At 47.4% G+C, this 20785-nt stretch overlaps 1 protein-coding gene and 1 long non-coding RNA gene across 8 annotated transcripts in view; both read left to right on the top strand.

Annotated features, from left to right (window-relative positions):
• The first annotated feature begins 946 nt into the window (after positions 1–946).
• Positions 947–1695, top strand: LOC144898270 (uncharacterized). Its single transcript, XR_013627177.1, has 2 exons — positions 947–1032; positions 1461–1695. It is a non-coding gene; the product is annotated as an uncharacterized LOC144898270 (long non-coding RNA).
• An 881-nt stretch (positions 1696–2576) lies between these two features.
• srrm4 (serine/arginine repetitive matrix 4) overlaps positions 2577–20785 on the top strand; it is a 29542-nt gene continuing 11333 nt past the window's right edge. For 3 of the 7 annotated variants that reach the window (XM_078789571.1, XM_078789568.1, XM_078789567.1), the window contains exons 1-4: positions 2577–3114; positions 18991–19128; positions 19599–19685; positions 19752–19835. In XM_078789571.1, the coding sequence (XP_078645697.1) occupies positions 2903–3114; positions 18991–19128; positions 19599–19685; positions 19752–19835 (521 nt within the window). In that variant the 5' untranslated portion in view covers positions 2577–2902. Of the gene's footprint in view, positions 3115–18990; positions 19129–19598; positions 19686–19751; positions 19836–19925; positions 19953–20785 lie in introns of all 7 variants that reach the window. The other 4 variants (XM_078789569.1, XM_058069635.2, XM_078789570.1 and 1 more) reach the window with 2 other exon arrangements.

The raw sequence follows: 20785 nt of genomic DNA, 5'->3' as shown, positions 1-20785 counted from the left end.
CGAATTTCAGCACGGAGCAAGGTTTGTTACATGCCCACTATTGTTTTACCGTAGAATTGACTTTATATTATTATATAAAGCTTCATAAACTTCCATTCGCTCCAAAAGTGGCAAGCGAACACATTCGCTGCCGAGCTATGTAGGAACCAAACTATGTTGTTGAAATTACAAGAGACATGCACTATGTGTGATAGTTATGAGGACAACGTCAGTTATCTCGTCAATTTGCCATTTTATGTGATATCAAGTTAAAGAATCTCGTGAATTAACACGAGCGTGCTGATGAACCGGTGTTTTTTTTTTTTAAGATAGACTGCTGCATGCTAGCGGGCTTCCGTTAGCCACCGATAGTCCACTGTATACTAATCAGTTTGAACTAGTTTGGGCGCGAATTCGACGACAGTTTTTTAAGTCGCATATAAATGTCGAGAATACGTTTGGACTACTGAATCTAATTTCATTTCATGGTATGTTTGTTCTTATGGACCCTCTTTGTGATGTTTCAGTTCGCTGAAAAGCATCTATGGATGAGTTTTCAGTTCCAAATTGACTGAGTGGCAGCTACCGGGGCTGATTGAAAGGTAAGTCATCTTCATGCCTTCATTTTATGGGTATTGTTTTACAGTAGCTACTGTGCCTACTATATGTTCTATACATAAGAAATGGCGGTGGGTCAGTCACTGTAGCTTGTACCAATACCCACATTTTTAACAGAGTGATCCATCTTGTGATTCCAATATATATTGCTGTTATATCAGCTCACCAATGCTCTAGAAAATGATGACAAACCCCCTATGGTACACATTATGATCCCAATTGGTAAAAAAAATGTTTGGGGTGTGTTTTTGTGTTTTCAAATAGACCAAGTAAACATAATCGAGACATTTTCTTAATATTTTGTTAGGGTTGACAACGACAACACTGCACAGTAGTGGAACGTATCCCGTCCCTCCGCCGGTGTTTAAAAAGGGCAGGAAATTGGTCCGGGCGAGTATTCAGGAGGTGAAGAGAGCCTTCATCGATGTTAAGCCCGTAAGTAATTTACCTTTCAATAGAAATTAAAATGTAAATGAATTGTGAAATGACTCCAGTTGTTCTTTTACACAGTTAGTAAAGCAGGACTCTTTTTATGAGGAGCTACTTGAAAAGATTGTATTTCGTGGAATGTGTGACAGCGTAACATTTGGCTGTGTTTCTCATTTCATGAAGCACTATTCTTACAAGTTGTAACTTGGTGTAAGTTGTTACTCCATAGTGATGTGTGACGTATAAACTACGGACCAAACATAAGACTGGCCAAACCCCCTGAATAAATTGTTGAACACGGCATAGAATTTACAGGTGTCATACTTCTCCCTGTATATATATTGAAATAGCTTCAGTAGAGAGCTGATGACAATTGCTCTGCACTGCAAGAAATATTTACAAAATACTTATCTTTTTTTCTTTTCTCATCGTAGGTCGGAGCTAACATGGTGGAATACTTGCAACAGGCAGAATCGCCTACCCATTTGTGCTGCTGCTCACAGAGCCTCTTGTTCTATGTATATATCACTCTCTCATAGCTGTCCCCCTCACTTGTTCTTAAAATGTTATTTTTTTGTACATAATTTGTTCATATGTGAAGGAAATGTTGTGAGTTGTTATATTTTTATGTTCTGGAAATGTTGAATTTTAATAAACATTTTATTGTTACATTGGTGTCATTATCATTGTAATATATTATTAATAGTATTAGCATACAATAATAAAAAAAATAAATAAATATATTGGCCAGGCTGTTGCTCTTTGGTATGTGTCTTTGTATGTGTCAGCCACATGTTCCTCTTTGTTACGCTGATGTGCTCTCAAGGTGCTCATGCCGTGCGTGTGTGTAACCAGTGACTCATCATTCCCAGCATCTTTCTTTCTGTCCACAAGTATGCAAGGATCATTACTGGATCATTCAGATGATCGGTCTTTCTGGACTCAACTTGTTAGCTTGGTTCTCCACGTCGACTGAACAATGGCGGCACGCAGCTGTCATGCTTCCACGTATTTCAGCAGGAAGGCCGGATGCAGCGTTGTTGGTCTCGCGACTATGTGGCCAGGTAGTTCCACTTCCTGTTCCTGCGTGGCGACATGCCGCTCCTGTGGAAGCAAAAGAAAACCAAGTTTGGCTTTTAATTCATGTTCAAGTTTGATTAGTATTCAAATGAATACAGTGATGTCAAAATATTTGCAGCATTTCAAATGAAAAAAGTGCATGATGAAATAATGAACGCGAACGTCTCACCAACAAATCTTGTGGGTCTCCAGTCCAAGTCCTCCATCGTCTGCTCCAAAACTCGCCCTTCCAAAGTTTTGGGTCGACGTGTTTTGGGAAAAAATCCTGCAGTCACGAAGCCAAGCTCCTTTATTCTCATCACTGACAGAATGTAGCAGTCTTTCAGTCTTTATCGGTGAACGGGGGTCCACGGGGAAGAGGGGGATGATGGGCGGGGAGGGGGGGTGTAGGAAGAGAGAAAGGATGAAAGGAGATGCCCGCGCCACCAGTCCCTCCCTCCTTTGACGTCATTGGCCAAGAGGCACAAAACAGGAGGCTGAGCTCCTCGCTTCATTGTCACTCGTGCACGCCAGACGCCGCGCACGGGCTCAGACTCTTCTCCCGAGCCTCCCGCCCCCACCCAGCGGGAGGACGCGCGCCTCTCGGGACGGATTGCCTCTGACGGCGGCACTCCGACTCCAAACTCTCCAAGCGGCAGATGTGAAAGGGAAGCCCCATCTCAGCCCCCCGCCCAGGCCCCTCTTTCCCGCCACCCTCATCCGGGAGGACAATACCTCCACTTAGGAGGGGGCTTTTGTCCGGCTCACGCGGGACACGCTGACAGTCTGCCTTCAGCACTCGGACAGCTCCTCGGCCATGCTCCCCGGGATCCCCGCGATGATGCAAACGGAGTGTTCGGGCCAGCTCGGCGCCTCGTTGGCCCCGGAGACGCCGGCGGAGAGCGCCGCCATCCTGCAGCAGAAGCAGCTCTTTGAGAAGTTCTGGAAGGGGACCTTCAAGGCGGTGGCCACGCCGAGGCCCGAGAGCGTAATCATGGCCAGCATCATCGCTCGCACCAGGCTGAGCCGGTGAGTACGCACCCGGAAAGGTCTTTCCTCTCAGGTCATGTGCTGGTCATGGGGGGGGGGGGGGGGGGTTCAGTGTGGGTGAAGACTGAGGGGTTTACATCCAATAAAACGTCTTTCATGTGTTTTCGATGTTCGCCAAGCAAAAACGTAATTCCATTGAGTGTTGGCAAAATGCTGGCCGCTGCTTCTGTTGAACTTCCTACATTGTCGTTTCCAACTTACAGCTTCCATGTTTACAAAAAGGAATACTTCCACTCGGTCTGTTACAAAAACGTACGGCGTCAAGTGAAGGTTGAAAACAACATGCATCATCTTCATTGAGAAGCATGATGTTTCCAACGTCTCCTATGCTAGCTTAGTTGAAGACGTTGGTTTCGTTCGCCAGGCCACTGCTGGAGATCTTAAAGTGTTTCCTGAAACATAGGTTTTCTGGTGCGTCAGGTCGTTGAAGACTCTCAACGGTCCTGGAGCACCATGAAGGATGCAGGCCATGATGTTGATGAAGGTTCTCCTTCAGCTTCAGCTTTTAGAAAGTCTTGGAAGTTAAAGTGTACAAAACGTGCTAACATCACCTGGGAAGAAGAACAATATCGCCACTTTTCAGTTGGTCCACGTTGAAGATTGTCTTGGATGCTTACCAAAGGTGGTTAGTTAGGAGATCAGGAACGCTTGGTTTGTTTGAAGACTAGCGTTGCGGAACTCACGTACATTGATGCTAGCTTTGTGAAAAGGTTGTTTGGTCCCCCGAAATGGTCCTCAAGTTCGTTCCAAATGAGGCTCCTTTGGTCAGCCGGGCTGCAGCGCCCCCATCACCCTGAGCAAGATGACTGATGTAGAAGAGGATGGACGCTTGGACGCACCCTAATGGAATGTCGCAGGGGCCGACGCCGTGAAGCGACCTGATTGAGGCCGTGTCCCTACAGCTGAACCTGACGTGCCTTCTCCGTGTCTGTAGGACGGTCTGGTGTTTGGTGGTCACGCGTGGGCCAAAGTCTTGGCTGGAGGGTTGGACTGGTGAACTTGGTGCACTCAAACATTTGTCCAAATTGTCGTCCAACTCCAAGCGATTGATTCACAGCTGCTTTTCTGTTTGGACGCGGTCGCCGTCTCTTATGGTTTTCTGTGATTCGCTCAGCTGGTCTTTGAGCGCTGTTGTGACGCCGTCCGTCAGCTTCCTCTCAGACGTGTCACTGAGGATTAGAACGCCCTTTCTCATCTGGAGTGTCAGGAGGCAGCAGGGACACCTTCCATGGCGGCGGTGGCGCCGATGCTTGGAGAAACGCTACAAGGTCACTGCTCTGAAAAAACGATGTGTTGACGTTGGGGGCGCTTGGTTCTGGGAGACCTGATTAAAAGGTCATATAACAGGAGACCTCATGTGGTCTTTCTACGCCCTGACCTTAAATCCACAAATACTTCTTCCTGAGTGACAAAAGTAAAATCCGGCCTCCTCCTCCACACCGCCACGTACCCCTCGATTCTCCTGCAGCATCTCAGACCTGGAATGTGTGTCCGTAATAACCGCGGGAATGCGGGATGAGAGGCCCGGCTGTCTCCTCAGCTTTCGGCATCCCTCCCGTGGTCCTCGCCGACCCGCCGCGACATGCCTTGACAGTGATGCTGATGGCATCCCTGCGGACTGCACATTGTGTGGCTAATTTGCCTCGGAAGCCCGCCGTCCGTCCAAGGAGGGAGGAGATGGGGGGACCTTCCGGATGATCCAGATTTGGAATAATGAGGAGAATGCCGCAAATAAACACCAGAGTTTCCAGCTTCGTCCTCATAGCCAGGATTGGATCATCAAGACACGTCGCCTCGTCGCCTCAGGCCCCCTCTCCGCGTGCAAACATCGTTATTTACCCGGCAAGATGGCGGGGACAGGGCCCACCGGGGAGGGGGGGCCCTGTCCAAGAAACATCACAGAGGAAGTGAAAGGAAATGTTTCACTTTTTTTGGTTTTGGTCTCCTCTGTGGCAGATGGTGGCCGAGAAAGAGAGAGAGCGTGTGTGTGTGCGCGCGTGTGCACATGCATTTGTGTGTGTGTGTGTGTGCATGTGTGCATGTGTGTGCAGCAACAACGCTGCGATGATCCCAGCAAGTGGCCCAAACAAAGCTAATGTGGTCTCACGGCGTACGGATTTTGGCTGAAAATTCCAAGGGATTCCATCACCCCTTTGTGGTGCCACGCTAACGTACGCCATCCAACAATGTAGCATAGCATGGCTTTGTGAGCTTAAGTGCTAGCAGCTAGGTTAGCCTCTTGGCTGAAGAAAAACCAAAGGGTAAAAGTTTGCCAGAGCTCCAGATGGCGTTTTAAGATGTACAGTGAAGCCTGCCTTTTTCAGAACATGGGGGAGGGAGGAGCCAGGTCATCTCGGTATGGACGTAAAAAAAATTCCTCTAGCATTGTCACAACAAAAGCTGTTTCTTTTCTTGTAACATCCACAAGGAAGGTGGAACAAAGCAGTTGGAATTTGGAGCACCATGATTCATTTGAAGACGCGTAGTGAAGCCTGCTTGAAACTTGTCAGACCAAAGTTTGGTTGTCACGGACACGCCTGAGGACGTATGCTACCGTTAGCATGTCGTTAGCAACTCCATTTGGCATAATAGGACACAAAGTTTTTGGACACCATGAGGAAAACATCAAGCAAATACCTGATCTGAACCTGAAAAACTTGAGATGACCTTGGAGCTCCAGGTGTTATTTTAAGAAGCGTAACGAAGCCTGCTTTCTTAATGACTTCCTAAAAAAACGCCACACGTGAGTACATAATCCCACATTTGAGTGCTTCTTCTCTTGAAAGTGGAGCAAACAAATGTGAGACATGGCTGATTGTCTTCAGGTTTGGTTGTCATGGATGAGCCCTGGGGACACGATACCGTTAGCATGTGGTTAGCGGTCCATTTGTCATCATAGGACACCGAGAAGAAGCTTCCTAGGTTGGAGTCCTTGCAGACGGACGGATAGGAGTGCCTACCATGACCAGGTTTTGTCCATGATGTGGTTGTTGTTTGATGATGCAAGTTTGGTTTGAGCACCATTATTTACTTTGAGATGTATAGAAAAGCCTGATTAAAAAAAAATGGTTCCAAAAGTGAGTCCTCTTCTCTCCAAAAGGGGAGCAAACAAGGGAGGAAGATGATTGGCTCTTCTCACGTTTGGTGCACGGAAGCTTTGCTCTTACTGTTAGCCCTTTTGCACCAGCAGAAACGTTCCTAAGAAGGAGGCCAAAAGGTGAAAGGAATCAGCCTTAGCCTGCGCCCCAGACTGTGGATGATGGCGGCCAGACGCGCACGGATGGATGACGAGCATGTGTGAGAAAACGTGTGAGAAATGCGCGCTCAGCGCATTCCCGTTAATGGAGAGCTCAGAAATAATCTCTCCCTTTCCTCTGGCTTACTGAGATACACTGGGGCACAGACGCCACCTGGGTGTTGAAGAACACCCAAGAACCGTGGCTGTGGGCAACCTCCTGATGTACTATTTTGTCACAAGATGACGCCGAACTGGTTCAGTTGGTCATGAAGCAAATATGGTCCAAAATCATTGCATAGTTGAATATGTTATGGCGGCTGCCATCAACTATAAACGTAATTTTTACAGCACGTAGAACATACTGACAAAGAATATAAAACATCTTGAAGCAAAGTTGATCAATCATGTCAGAGACGCTTCCTCTTTTGGAAAAAAAAAAGAAGCAACGCAATGTTTGGCTGGACAGGCTAACAGGATCAGCTTCTGCCTGTAGAAGCCTCTGCCTTAGCTGACAGGTGTCACTCCAGGAAATGAGAAGAGCTCATCATGGCGGGCGTCATCAACTTTTAATGTCATTTTTGCAAATGGACTTTGAGTTTCAAAGATGTGGAATATAATGACATGGATAAGTAACATATATATGAATAAGTAACATATGTAAGCACACTCAATGCATTGTGACAGGGAGGACACGTGCGTGACGCTTTGCTTTTGTTGAAAGAAAGCCATGCGTCTTTTGCAGGCAGTCAAAGAAGATAAGAGCCAAATCCCAGAAGCGTCATCTGCAATGTGATTGGACGGCAGGGCCATCACGGGCATCAAGAGGAGCTGTTCTTCCATTTGGCTTTTGTCCTCTTGTGGGGACCACGTCTGAGCGGACAACATGATTGGCATGTCGGGGGTGGAAATGGAGCGCATGTACTGTTACACTGCCTCCCTCAGGCCGCACTCACTTCTCAGCCAGCGATTATTCCCGCTCGTCCACGGACAGCACAGGAAATAACATCTTTGGTGATACAACTGATTTATTTCCCATGCTAGCTGGCCACACCGACCCATACCATACCATACCCATACCCATACCCTTACCATACCCACACCCACGCATGCAAGGGGAGAACATGCAAACTCCACACAGAGATGGCCGAGGATGGAATCTAACTCCGGCATGTTAATAAGTGTATTCATAAGGTGGTAAACATCTACTATATTGGGCAATAAGAGTGACAGTGTGACTATAGGGGTGTTATTTCATGTCTAGATGCTCTAATCATGTAAATTGTGTGGCAACCTTGGATTTTTCACCTGAGTGAATAAGTTTGGCTTGCTGTAAATGTTTTACGGCGGGAGGCAGGATTGAGTTTGTCTGTTTGTATGCTTGGATTATTTTAATTCCACAGTCCTAGGATGGTGGGGTTTGGGGGGGTGAATCACTGTTAAAAAATCATTTTTCCTGTTGACTGCACAGCAGAGCATTTATGCAAATGTGAGCCAAAGCGTGTTGATGTTGCAGTCGTTCCTCCTCCGGCGCACCTGCTCCCACGGAGGGCGCTGACATTTCAAGTCCATTAACGTCATAACCTGTGCTGCTTGTTCACGAGATGTCAGTTTGTCAGAACACTGACGCCGTGACCACACGCCAAACGCACAGAGCGCTGCTTTGTGACGTTTTGATGCTTCTTTTCTGGCTTTTATGTTTGTTGAGTCTGAGATGGAAAAGGACACCAGCGAGTAAAAATGACGCAATGGAACACCTCATTTACAAATGGTGGCTCGACGTGAATGATTTTGAAATTTACAGTGGAACCTCGGGCAAAAATAGCTTTAATTTCGGTAGAGCCTCCAATTAGCCTGCAATATGTTGAGTGCATGCTAGCCCTAACACGCTAACACCTACCATGATAGCACAAACAGTTGATGTAAATGTTACTATGCTAGCCTGAGCATGTTAGCAATGTCAACATTAGCATGAAAAACCTAGCATGATAGCGCTATGTGTCTGCAATACTAATGAAAATGGATAAAAAAATGCTACATTGCTCACGTTAGCAAGCTAGCGCTAACAACTAACATAGTAGTGCCAAGTGTTGATATAAGTTTCTAAACATGAAAACGGCTAAAATGGTACTATGCTAACATGAGTATGTTAGCAATTCCTAGCATGATAGTGCTAAGTGTCTGCAATACTAAGGAAAATGAATAGAAATGCTACATTGCTGATGTTAGCATGTTAGTGCATGAAATTCATTTGATACTGCTGGCAGTCCCCGTGCTAGAGTGCTAGCATGCTTTCATTACTTGTGTCTGGGGTCGGGGTGGGGGGGAATGAGGATAGAGCTCGCCTAATTATAAAACGTATAATTAGCGTCTTTGGCAGATGAGCTAATTCCAGCGGCTTTGCTATCGCTTGATTGTAGCTGAAGTTTTGTTTTTGCGTCATCGACGGAGGAATTGTCTCCGGCAAAACATGAAAGTGTGTCTTGCGATAGCCGCGTAATTAAAGATGTATTTGGGGAGCGTTCATTTAAAGCCCAGAAGGAGGCGGGAGGATGAAAGAATGGTCTCTTTGACTCTTTAAGGAGATCTCTTTGCAATAAAACTCGATGTTTGATTAACAAGGGAGCTTCACTGTTCTTGATTTGCCTTTAGTGCTCTAAATGAGCTCCCGGCTGAAGATGGTTTCATCGTGAAGAAGTCTCACTCCTTGCTAGGAAACATAGCAAAGACAAAGCATTGGACACGGTTGTAGCTATGAATGGTAACATATAGCATATAGTCTCAAGAGGATGAACGTCAGCAATGGTAGCATAGCGAGTTGCTAACATTACACTCACAGGTTAGCATATTGACTGCAAATTAAACAAAATGAAAAAAGTGAAAAAGTGAAGGACATTTTTCCCCACCCTGCCCGGACAGATATTGGGACACAAATTACTGTTAGCGCTTTTGCTTAATAACATGAATAAGAACGAGGCTAAAATGTGGAATATATATGAAATACTTGATTGGAAAGAAATTTGGTTAAATTGTTGCTACTCATGTTAACGTTGTGTTAACATGAATGAAAATGGCTAAACATCTGAATGTTAGCATGGTGGCGCTAACATGATAGCATTAAGTGTTGATCGAAGTTTCTACTCAGAAAAAAACAGCTAAAATGCTACGATGCGAACGTTAGCATGCAAAACTTAGCACGATAGCACTAGGTGTCTGTCAATGTTATACTAATGAAAATTGATGAAATTGCTACTATGCTAATGTTAGCATGTAAAACTTAGCATGATAGCACTAAGTGTCTGGCAATGAACTAATGAACTAATGAAACTGAATAAATATATTACTAACTTAATGATAGCATGATATCATGCCACCTAGCATGATAACACTTTAGTGTTAGTGTTAGCACATCATTCCAAAAGATGACTTTTGCATCATGACAGACAAAGCATTTGCTCGTCTTGTCAACTTTGTTGAGTGAGTGATTGACACCTGCCTTCCACCCCCCTCCCCCTCATTCTGTCATCGCTGCCGGCCCGGACAATGAACTGAGAGGTGGGAGCAATTAGTAGCTCATTGGTTACAGAGGAAGGAGACGGCTTGATGGCCGGCCTCACCGATGGCGAGATGAACGCTGGGACCTCAAGGCGGCGTCGCCTCCTGGCTGACTTTGGCCTCTCTCTCTCTCTCTCTCTCTTCCTCTCTCCTGGGATGTTGGAAGTGTAATGAAATCATTGACTCGCCCTCTCATCGGACGGCCCGCAAATTGAATGAAGCTGCTTTCCATAACAGCACCTGATGGACTCCCCTGGACGGCCCCCTAAATAACACCGCCCGCCCGCCTGGGACGCCTAACGCAAGGCCAAGGTCACGCTCTAGTTGATTTGTGGCGGGGACCGTCACCTCCGTCTGCCCCAACATATTCCGCTGGCTGCTGCCACAGCGGAGTGTTATATTTTATACCGTCTACTCCTGCTAGCGCTAGCGCTAGAACAAGCACTGGGGCTAGCACTAGAACAAGCACTAGGGCTAGCCCGAGAACTAGCACCTAGAGCTAGAGCTAGCGCAAGAGCTAGCGCAAGAGCTAGCGCTAGAGCTATAACAGCCAGCCTTGATTCTGTAATGGACTGCGTGAAATGTGTCTAAATATGAAACTAAAGTCATAATATTACAAAAACAATTCAAAAGATTCAATAAAAAAACAATTATTTTAATGATTAAAAACATTCCAAAACACAGCAGTAAAAATGGGAAAAAGTTGACGTAAATGTTGTCTTTTTCAGCCATATGAAATATGAAACATGCAGTATTTTATACTGGATAACTTGTTAAACATCAGCCTTGGTGTGAGAAAGCCTAAGAAAAAGCGGAGAGCACAGAAAATAGGACGGGGGGTATGTGTGGTGGTGGGGGGAGTGCTAAGCCTCCATCTGTCCAGGTGCCAACACCTGATGGGGGGTGGGGGTCATGTGGTTACCTCACACCTGCTCTCCCCCCACCCACCCACCCCCGAGCACCGAGCTCTACGTTTAGAGTGAAACCTCGCTGCCCTGTTGTTCTTCCCTCTGCTGCCAGGGAGCTTGGCTTTGGATGTTAGCCTACGTTAGCAGACATTAGCCTACGTTAGCCTATGTTAGCCTACGTTAGCCTACTTTAGCGGATGTTAGTGGATGTTACCCTATGTTAGCGGATGTTAGATGTTAGCCTACGCTAGCGGATGTTACCCTACATTAGCGGATGTTAACCTATGTTAGCGGACGTTAGCTTATGTTAGCTTATGTTAGCCTATGTTAGCGGGTGTTAGCTTATGTTAGCCTATGTTAGCAGACATTATCTTATGTTAGCCTACATTAGCAGACGTTAGCCTGCGTTAGTCTATGTTAGCCTACGTTAGCGGATTTTACCCTACTTTAGCAGACGTTAGCCTATGTTAGCGGACATTAGCGGATGTTAACAGACGTCAGCCTTCCTCGTGTGGCCTTCGCTCCGTCTTCCGTCATCTTTCAGCGTTTATTAACATGATAAACGAAGTCTTTCCTTCCTATGGGCTCCTACTATTTATCTCAGTGGTTTGGCAACTTGCAGCTGCTGTTAGCTAGTTGAGCTTTCTGTTTCTATAGTTATATTTGTTTATGTCAATTTATTGACATATCACATTTTACAGAAATAGCAACTTGATTTATTGTACTTTGTTTCTCTGAATACTACGACTTTAAAAACAGGCTTTTTATATATTTCAACTTGATGCTGCTATTACCACGATGGATGTCTGATAATTATCCGTGTCGATAATTATCAGGAAAAGGAGATATGGGCTGATATCAATGTCCCATTTCCCCGATGACTAAAGCGCTATACGAGAAAGTGGCGTCTTACATCATCGCCATCCTACATCATCGCTATTATACATCATCGCCATCTTACGGCTCATGGAGAGTTGGACCATAAAAAGGATCCTGAGGTGCAACTTTTGGCGAATATTTGGACTTCATTCTTAGTTCAAGCTCTTTTGAAGAAATGACACCTCCTACTACTAAAATGTCCTCATCATACTTAAGTACTTTAGTACTTCAGTCACCTAAAGTGGACTTTTTAGATGACTACTTCCCTCTCAATATTTGGACTTTATTCTTGTCAAATGTTTTCCATTTCTCCTTTTTTCGAATGATTTCATCTTTTTCTATTTTTAATAATTTCTGTTTCTCAGAATACTACGACTAAATAGAAATATGAAGTATTTTCATGTTTCTACTTGATGCTACAGTAAAATATTTGGACTTTCTACAACTTGTTTTAAAAATGATTTGTTTTTGATCATATTCAGCTTTCAGTAATATTTCATCTTCATGCCAGTCAAATGAGAATATTAGCAGATGTGCCCCCCCATCTGTTTTTTGGTGACACGGAAGCCAATTTAAAGTCTTGACGGTGCGTCAGCCGGAGCTCCAATTATCCAGCATCGCATTTACTGGTTGCGGCTGCGTGGACGTCAGCCCCCCACCTGCTCCGTGCCATTTAAATCAGGCCCCCGCCACGCGCCTAAGCGAGCGTTGCTTCTGTGGTAATTGGAGTCAGTAAACACATCAGGTGAGCGGCCGAGCGTGTCAGCGGGCCGGTGGTGTCTGACAACGGTGGCGTGTTTTGCGCTAATGAACTGACTGCTTTGTCTGGGAAGCGCAGAAATCCTGAGTGCTGCCATGGTATCCAAGTCAGAGATGTTAACTTTACGCAGCCGCCTTGAAGGCAGCGTCAAATCAGCTGAGCAGGTTTTAATCTGCAGCAAATCAACCTGCACGCTCCTTTGTGATTGGTCGTCATGGCGTCCTGTTATTATTATTATTGTTATTGTAATGCGCTTCCCTCCTGCTGCTTTCAACTGTCGAGCTCGGGGCTCATTACGGAAAAAAACTACGGCGATCGCACTTAGCCTCTATTGTGTCGGCGTGGCGATGAGAGGCGAGCGTCTGTTAGGAGTAGTGACAGAGTGTTCCAGTCACCTTGAGCGGCCTTTGTGCGCGTCCTAGCGAATGACTTCGTCGGCAGAGTGAGCTCCGAGGATGGTTTGTTCCGTGGGGAAGCTGATTGGTGCTTTTACTTTGATTGATGGCAGCATCAGGCCGCCGCTTTGTAATTATTCGTCTTTGCGCCCACTCTGATAAGGCATTCATCAAGTTGTTGTGCTGTTCCAGATTTGTCACCGGGACACAATCATTAAAGAAGCTGCGTGGGAGGGGCGGCGCCGCCGTTGCTGATTGGCTGATCGTGAGATGAGGCCTCCTGATGGGAAGAATCAGTCCAATCGTGTGCTTTGAAACCCTTTGCTTGGAAGGATTTATTGATTGGCATGGAGGCCATATTCATCCGTTACAATAAGAGCTGTCTTGACCGTTAGGCGAGACAATCATCCCTCCTTGATGCTGATTCATTGATACGTCCATTTCTATCAAGAAAAACTTATTTACCACCTTTGGAATATACTTGATTATTGTCACGCCCTGTGCGGGTTTGTGTGTGACAGTTGTTTATGTTCTCTGTCTGGGCTATGGTTTCCCTTTTGTGGACTCTTATTTTGTATTTCACTTCCTGTCTTCCTTGGTTGCCTCTCTCATCCACACCTGTCCCTAATTTGTATTTGGCTATTTAGTTCAGGTGTGTGCCTCTCCCGGTGTGGGATTATTATCGTTTGTCCGCCAGCAAGTCAAGTTGCCTTTTCTGCCGCTGCTATTACAGCAAAAATAAATATTATTTACCTGCTATTTGGTCCTGCTCTCTGCATCCTGGGGTCGCACCGCAACAAAGACATGCACCGTCGTGACAGAATAATCCCACCATATGACGACGACCTCGCGGAGAGCGACTTTCGGACCTGGCAGCTCCTCAAGGCCATGGAGGATGAAGAGATGGCGATACCGCCGTGGGAGATGGAGGACTTGGTGCGCGGTCCGGACGACACGTTCGTCGCTACGGCGTGGCTGTATCCTGGACCCGCCGAGGACACGCCAAAGCCTCCGCGACGCCGACGCAAGCCGCGGCGCCACAGAGCGAAGCCAAGCTCGTCCTCCCCTCCACTCCAAGCGAAGGTGCACCCGCCCTCATGCCCTGCCGGTGTCGACGAATCCGACGACGACTTCGCGGAGTTCGACGAATGGACCCGGCAGTTTTTTAAGGCGATGGAGCAGGAGTGTGCCAGGTACACCCCAGAGGAACTAGAGACCATGGTGTGGGGGCCGGACGGCACCCTAGTGCCCATGGCGTCGGTGTTCCCGGTACCCGCTGCACACCCTCCGACGCGGCGGCGTCGCCGGCGCATGGCACGTCGCCAAGAGGTATGGCCGCCCTCTTCCGCCTCGCCATGTCACGCCACTGCACAGCACTACCCTCTCGCTGTTGTCGAGTCACAGCCCGTCGGGCGTTCCCTGACGGCTCCCGTGGCAAGTGGCGAGGCTCCCCGGATTCCTCCAGTTCCCAAGCCACGCAGCCCCAGGTGTCCCCAAGACCCGGCTCCCGTGCCAAGCTGCGTGGCCTCACAGTTTCCTCCAGTTCCCAAGCCACGCAGCCCCAGATGTTCGCTAGAACCGGCTCCCGTGCCAAGCTGCGTGGCTTCACAGATTCCTCCAGTTCCCAAGCCACGCAGCCCCAGGGGGTTCCAAGACCCGGCTCCCGTGCCAAGCTGCGTGGCCTCACAGATTCCGCCAGTTCCCAAGCCACGCAGCGCCAGGTGTCCCCAAGACCCAGCTCTCGTGCCAAGCTGCGTGGTGTCTCGGATTCCGCCCGTGCCCAAGCCGCGCAGCCCGAGGGGTTCTCAAGACCCGGCTCCCATGCCAAGCTGCGCGGCGTCCCTGATCCCGCCCGTGCCCAAGCCGCGCAGCTTCAGGCCCGAACAAGTGGCTGTGGCCGGGACTGCTGACCTGGAGGAGCCAGTGACCCTCCTCCAAGCCTCCCTCCTCCCTGCCCTGGTTTCGGCTCCCTCGGATTACGGCGTCTGGGATCCGCCTTCGAGAGGGGGGGCTAGTACCACCTGCTGGGCTACGGTGGAAGCACAGCCCAGCCCGCCGATGGAAGGGGAGGATGGCGCCACCTGCTGGGGGAGTGAGGAGGCACAGCCCACTCCACCTGCAGGACGAGCAGCAGGGCTTGCTGGAGCAGATGGACAGGCTCTGGCAGGGACGACGCCTGCTGCTTCGCCGTCGCCGCGTCAGGGTCGGACGCCTGCTGCTTCGCCGTCGCCGCGTCGGGATCGGACGCCTGCTTCTTCGCGTCGGGATCGGACGCCTGCTTCTTCGCGTCGGGATCGGACGCCTGCTTCTTCGCGTCGGGATCGGACGCCTGCTTCTTCGCGTCGGGATCGGACGCCTGCTTCTTCGCGTCGGGATCGGACGCCTGCTTCTTTGCCGTCTCCGTGTCGGGGCCGGACGGCCTCTAGACTTTCGGCCGGAGCCCTGGTTTTGCACCCAGGGCGCCCCCCTGAGGACACCTACCTTGCGTTTGGTCGAGGGCGCCCCCCAGAGGGTGTTTACCGACCCAACCATTCCCTCCATCACGTGGAGGGGTCTTGCTGGCTCCGCCGGGCCTGCCGCCCCGGCCGGCCCCCTGAAGGGTCCCGTCGGCGACCCACCTCCGGTCCCCCCACCACCCTCCCCTCTGAACTGTTTCGGACGTCTGGGATCCGTCCTTGAGGGGGGTGTACTGTCACGCCCTGTGCGGGTTTGTGTGTGACAGTTGTTTATGTTCTCTGTCTGGGCTATGGTTTCCCTTTTGTGGACTCTTATTTTGTATTTCACTTCCTGTCTTCCTTGGTTGCCTCTCTCATCCACACCTGTCCCTAATTTGTATTTGGCTATTTAGTTCAGGTGTGTGCCTCTCCCGGTGTGGGATTATTATCGTTTGTCCGCCAGCAAGTCAAGTTGCCTTTTCTGCCGCTGCTATTACAGCAAAAATAAATATTATTTACCTGCTATTTGGTCCTGCTCTCTGCATCCTGGGGTCGCACCGCAACAAAGACATGCACCGTCGTGACAATTATACTTGGTAGCCTGATTAGAGCCCTCCAGACATCAAATAGCACCCCTATAGTCATCTTTATACTCCTATGACCCAATATAGTAGACATAATAAGAGAAAATAAAACCTGTTTACTACCTTTGGAATATACTTTTAACATGACTAGAGCCCTTTGGACATGAAATAGCATGTCACGGTGCGGCTTGTGAGTTTCTCGGTTCGACCCCAGGATGCAGAGATTAGGACCCAAATGCAAGTAAAAATATATTTATTTATTTTTGCTATGTAGCAGAACAGCGCACTATCAAGTACAACTCAACACAAGACAATGAACCGACAATGAAGGGAGTGCGCACCTGAACTAAATAGGCAACACAAAATAGGAAACAGGTGCGGGAGATAATTGAAAGGAACGGAAAACAGAACAGAGCAACAGAGGAAGTGAATACAAAATAAGGGCATGAACGAGGAAATGAGGAAAACTAGAGGTGAAAACAAGAACTGTCACACAGGCAAAGATGCAGATTGTGACATAGCACCCCTATAGTAGTGATGCACTAGTTTTAAGGCCATATTTGGATTTGATGAGGACACGTGGTCACATCCCAATTTGTTCCAGTCCTCCTTACCCCCTGTGAAGAGAACAGATAATCCTGGTGTGTTTCCATGATCGCAACTTTCAGCCAAGCGCCTTCATTAGGAGATCAGGTAAGGACGTTTAGGTCAGGACATGTTTTTCTCTGCAGCTGGAGAGGTGAGCAAACAAGAAGGGTGCATTTGTCTCATCGATCCTGCGGGGTGGGGGTGGGGGGATATTGATGTCTTTGTCGTAAACATCACAGCAGGAGTGGTGCCTCACACAGATGGCAGCTTTGGTCCTTTTATGGGGGACACAGTGGCGTGTTGAGTTCTCATAATACACACTTTCAACCACTTTTCCATACTCCCATATCCCATATTCCCATATCTCATATCCCACATCCCCATACTCTCCATCCATCCATATTGCCATCCCATCTCTATCCCATCGCCATCATCCCATCTCCATCTCTATCCTACATGAACTCCATGTAGCCACTGCAGTTTTATTCTGCAACGTTCCTCACATTTCAGGGCCCCGACATGAGGTCTCGGCATCAGGTCAGGCGTGGTGGAGGTCCCGAGCCCTGCGGTTAAAATGTGAGTTGAGCTCTTGAGTTCAAGCAGGGAGGGGACGTGGTCTTTCTACGACATTCCAGGTGTTGCTAGGCAGCGTCGCTAGGCTAGATATTCCGTGTGCAGACATTTCTCAGCGGCGGCCTTTCCTTCCTGACGGGTGGAAGCACAGGTTAAGCCCCATGAAGGAAGTCCACAGCACTTTTATTAGACCGCAAAAGATACATTACCTCAATTTAAAGGACGTGCCACTTCTGCAGCTTTTAATTTCCCGCCTTGCGTCAGTGCTCCATCAGCTGCTGGGCTCCTTGCCGGAGATGAGGACGGAATCAGACGATGGCGCACCGCCCAGCTCAGTGCAGGACCGACTTTTTTCGACGCCGTTAAAGTCCCTCCGCTTCAATCGCTGAGAATGTCAAACATCTACAGCGGATGATGAGGCAAAGCCAGCTAGGCGAGCGCCATGATAAACCAGCTCACCGCTAAGACACTAGCCTTTCACTTGTAGTGGCTCATTACAGGGCGTGGCGTTGCGTGGCGTTGCGTGGTGTTGCGTGGCGTTGTGTGCCGTTCCGTGGACATCCATTATATATCCATTCCGGTCATCCCAGTAATCATTTCCTGGAAAGGATCTTCAAAGAGTTTTTAAATGAACAACAAAAGTCTTTTCTTGTGATACTGTGGCAGGTTCTCCTCGTATTACAACTGTATTCTTTGAAGTACTATACATTGCATCCGGAAAGTATTCACAGCGTTTCACTTTTTCTACATTTTGTCATGTTACAGCCTCATTCCAAACTGAATTAAATTAATCTCTTACCTCAAAATTCTACACAAAATACTCCATTATGACAATGTGAAAACGTTTTTTTTTTACTACTTACTTTTTTTTTGAATTTATTAAAAATAGAAAACAAAAAAATCACATTTACGTAAGTATTCACAGCCTTTGCCATGAAGCTCAAAATTGAGCTCAGGTGCATCTTTTTTCCACTGATCATCCTTGAGATCTTTCTACAGCTTAATTGGAGTCCACCTGCAGTAAATTCAGTTGATTGGACATGAAAGCCACTCCTTAGTAAAAGGAACATGGCAGCCCGTCTGGAATTTGCCAAAAAGCACCTGAATGACTCTCAGACCATGAGAAACAAAATTCTCTGGTCTGATGGCTTTCGTCTGGCCACTCTACCATACAGGCCTGATTGGTGGATTGCTGCAGAGAAGGTTGTCCTTCTGGAAGGCTCTCCTCTCTCCACAGAGGAACGCTGGAGCTCTGACAGAGTGACCATCGGGGCCTTGGTCACCTCCCTGACTCAGTTTAGAAGGCCGGCCAGCTCTAGGAAGAGTCCTGGTGGTTCCAAACGTCTTCCATTTACGAATAATGGAGGCCACTGTGCTCATTGGGACCTTCAAAGCAGCAGAGATTTTTCTGTATCCTTCCCCAGATTTGTGCCTCAAGACAATCCTGTCTCGCAGGTCTACAGACAGTTCTTTTGACTTCATGCTTGGTGTTTGTGCTCTGACATGCACAGTCAACTGTGGGACCTTATATAGACAGTTATTATATTTCCAAATCATGTCCAATCAACTGAATTGCAGGTGGACTCCAATTAAGCTGTAGAAAGATCTCAAGGATGATCAGTGGAAAAAAGATGCACCTGAGCTCAATTTTGAGCTTCATGGCAAAGGCTGTGAATACTTATGTAAATGTGATGTTTTTGTTTTCTATTTTTAATAAATTCAAAAAAAGTCAAAAAAAACTATTTCACATTGTCATAATGGAGTATTTTGTGTAGAATTTTGAGGTAAGAGATTAAATTAATACAATTTGGAATGAGGCTGTAACATGACAAAATGTGGAAAAAGTGAAGCGCTGTGAATACTTTCCGGATGCAATGTATTTCAGTTCTATATTTCAAGATATTCACTCTTTTCCTGTATGCTTCTGTTGTCTTTCCTCCTAGTCCGCAGGCGTCACAGCTGCCGGGCGACAGCAGCGGCGTGAGGAAGGCGGTGGCTGCGGGCTGGGCAGCGCCCCGCGCTGGAAGGAACGGTTGCACGGCTGGGAAGAGGCATCATGGCCGCCATCGCCAGGCAAGGAGGTGAGTTTCCAGGATTAGGGATGAGAGAGAGTAACACCGTAGCATCGTATTGTACCACAGTACCACAATACCGTATCACAGTATTGTACCACAGTACCGTACCACAGTATTGTACCACAGTACTGTAGCGCAGTACCACAGTGCCGTACCAAAGTACCGTAACACAGTGCTGTACCACAGTACCACAGTACCGTCCCTGATTTGGGACTCTTTTAGGCCACCTCATCAAAACAAAGTGAAAATGCAAATGGAGGTCAGGCGCGGCTGAAGTGTTAACGAGTGACAAAGTGTTGTCGTTAGCAAGCCAGGCAACTGGGCCGGCGCCGCCTAATCAGCTCTGATGCATTTTCAGCCGCTAATGCTCCCAAACTGCAGACGACATTAAGAAGGGCCATTCATCTCCTGCTGGCCCCCGGTCTCGTATGGTATGTGACGGCTAATGTTGGCGTCTCCGCTTCCTCATCCCACAGCGCCTCCTTCGAGAAAGAGCTGTCACTGCGGCCCAAAGCCAAGAGGAAGAAGAGAAGATGGGACAAGAGCAAGCGGCGGACGAGAAGGTGAGCCAAATTTCTCCAAGGAGATTTCTACTTCTATTGATCTGCGTCTTCCTCTCGCCGCCGTAGATCGCCTTCTTGCAGCCTCTCACCGCTGAGGAGGAAGAAAAAGAAGAAGAAGAAGAAGAGCTCCAAGAAAGGCAAACGGCATCGGTAGGTTGGACTGTTGATAAGAATATTCCGAAGTAATCATTCAGCTTGAATGGCTGTGTCACCTAACCATCATTCTCACTTCTCCTGTAGGTATGGCTCCAAAAAGTCCAGACAGCGGTGTGTTCACTGGCCATGTGCACGCTAACGTTTGCTCATGTTCACCACCAGCACTCGTCATCTCATTGCAAGATACTCTGCCCTAAAACTGCAGTCAAGTTATTTATATATTTATAAGATATAAGTCACTGTTACACTCCTATTGCCCCATATGCCCCACATGATAAGAGAAAATAAGACATATAAGACATAGGAAACCTGCTTACCACCTTCTCAATACACAGGATTAGAGCCCTCGAGACATGAAATAACACCCCTATAGTCACCGTTACACTCCTATTACCCCATATAGTAAACATGATAAGAGAAAATAAGACATACAGTGCATCCGGAAAGTATTCACAGCGCTTCACTTTTTCTACATTTTGTCATGTTACAGCCTCATTCCAAATTGTATTAATTTAATCTCTTGCCTCAAAATTCTACACAAAATACTCCATTATGACAATGTGAAAAAGTTTTTTTTTGACTTTTTTTGAATTTATTAAAAATAGAAAACTAAGAAATCTCATTTACATAAGTATTCACAGCCTTTGCCATGAAGCTCAAAATTGAGCTCAGGTGCATCTTTTTTTCCTTGAGATCTTTCTACAGCTTAATTGGAGTCCACCTGCAGTAAATTCAGTTGATTGGACATGATTTGGAAATATAATAACCGTCTATATAAGGTCCCACAGTTGACTGTGCATGTCAGAGCACAAACACCAAGCATGAAGTCAAAAGAACTGTCTGTAGACCTGCGAGACAGGATTGTCTTGAGGCACAAATCTGGGGAAGGATACAGAAAAATTTCTGAAGGACAACCATCTCTGCAGCAATCCACCAATCAGGCC

The sequence above is a fragment of the Doryrhamphus excisus genome, linkage group LG3 (assembly GCF_037039965.1).
Source record: "Doryrhamphus excisus strain RoL-2023G ecotype Guam linkage group LG3, RoL_Dexc_Guam_v1.1, whole genome shotgun sequence".
Classification (NCBI taxonomy): domain Eukaryota; kingdom Metazoa; phylum Chordata; class Actinopteri; order Syngnathiformes; family Syngnathidae; genus Doryrhamphus; species Doryrhamphus excisus.
Note: the sequence above shows the minus strand (reverse complement) of the source record. Positions and strands in the feature narration are given on the sequence as shown.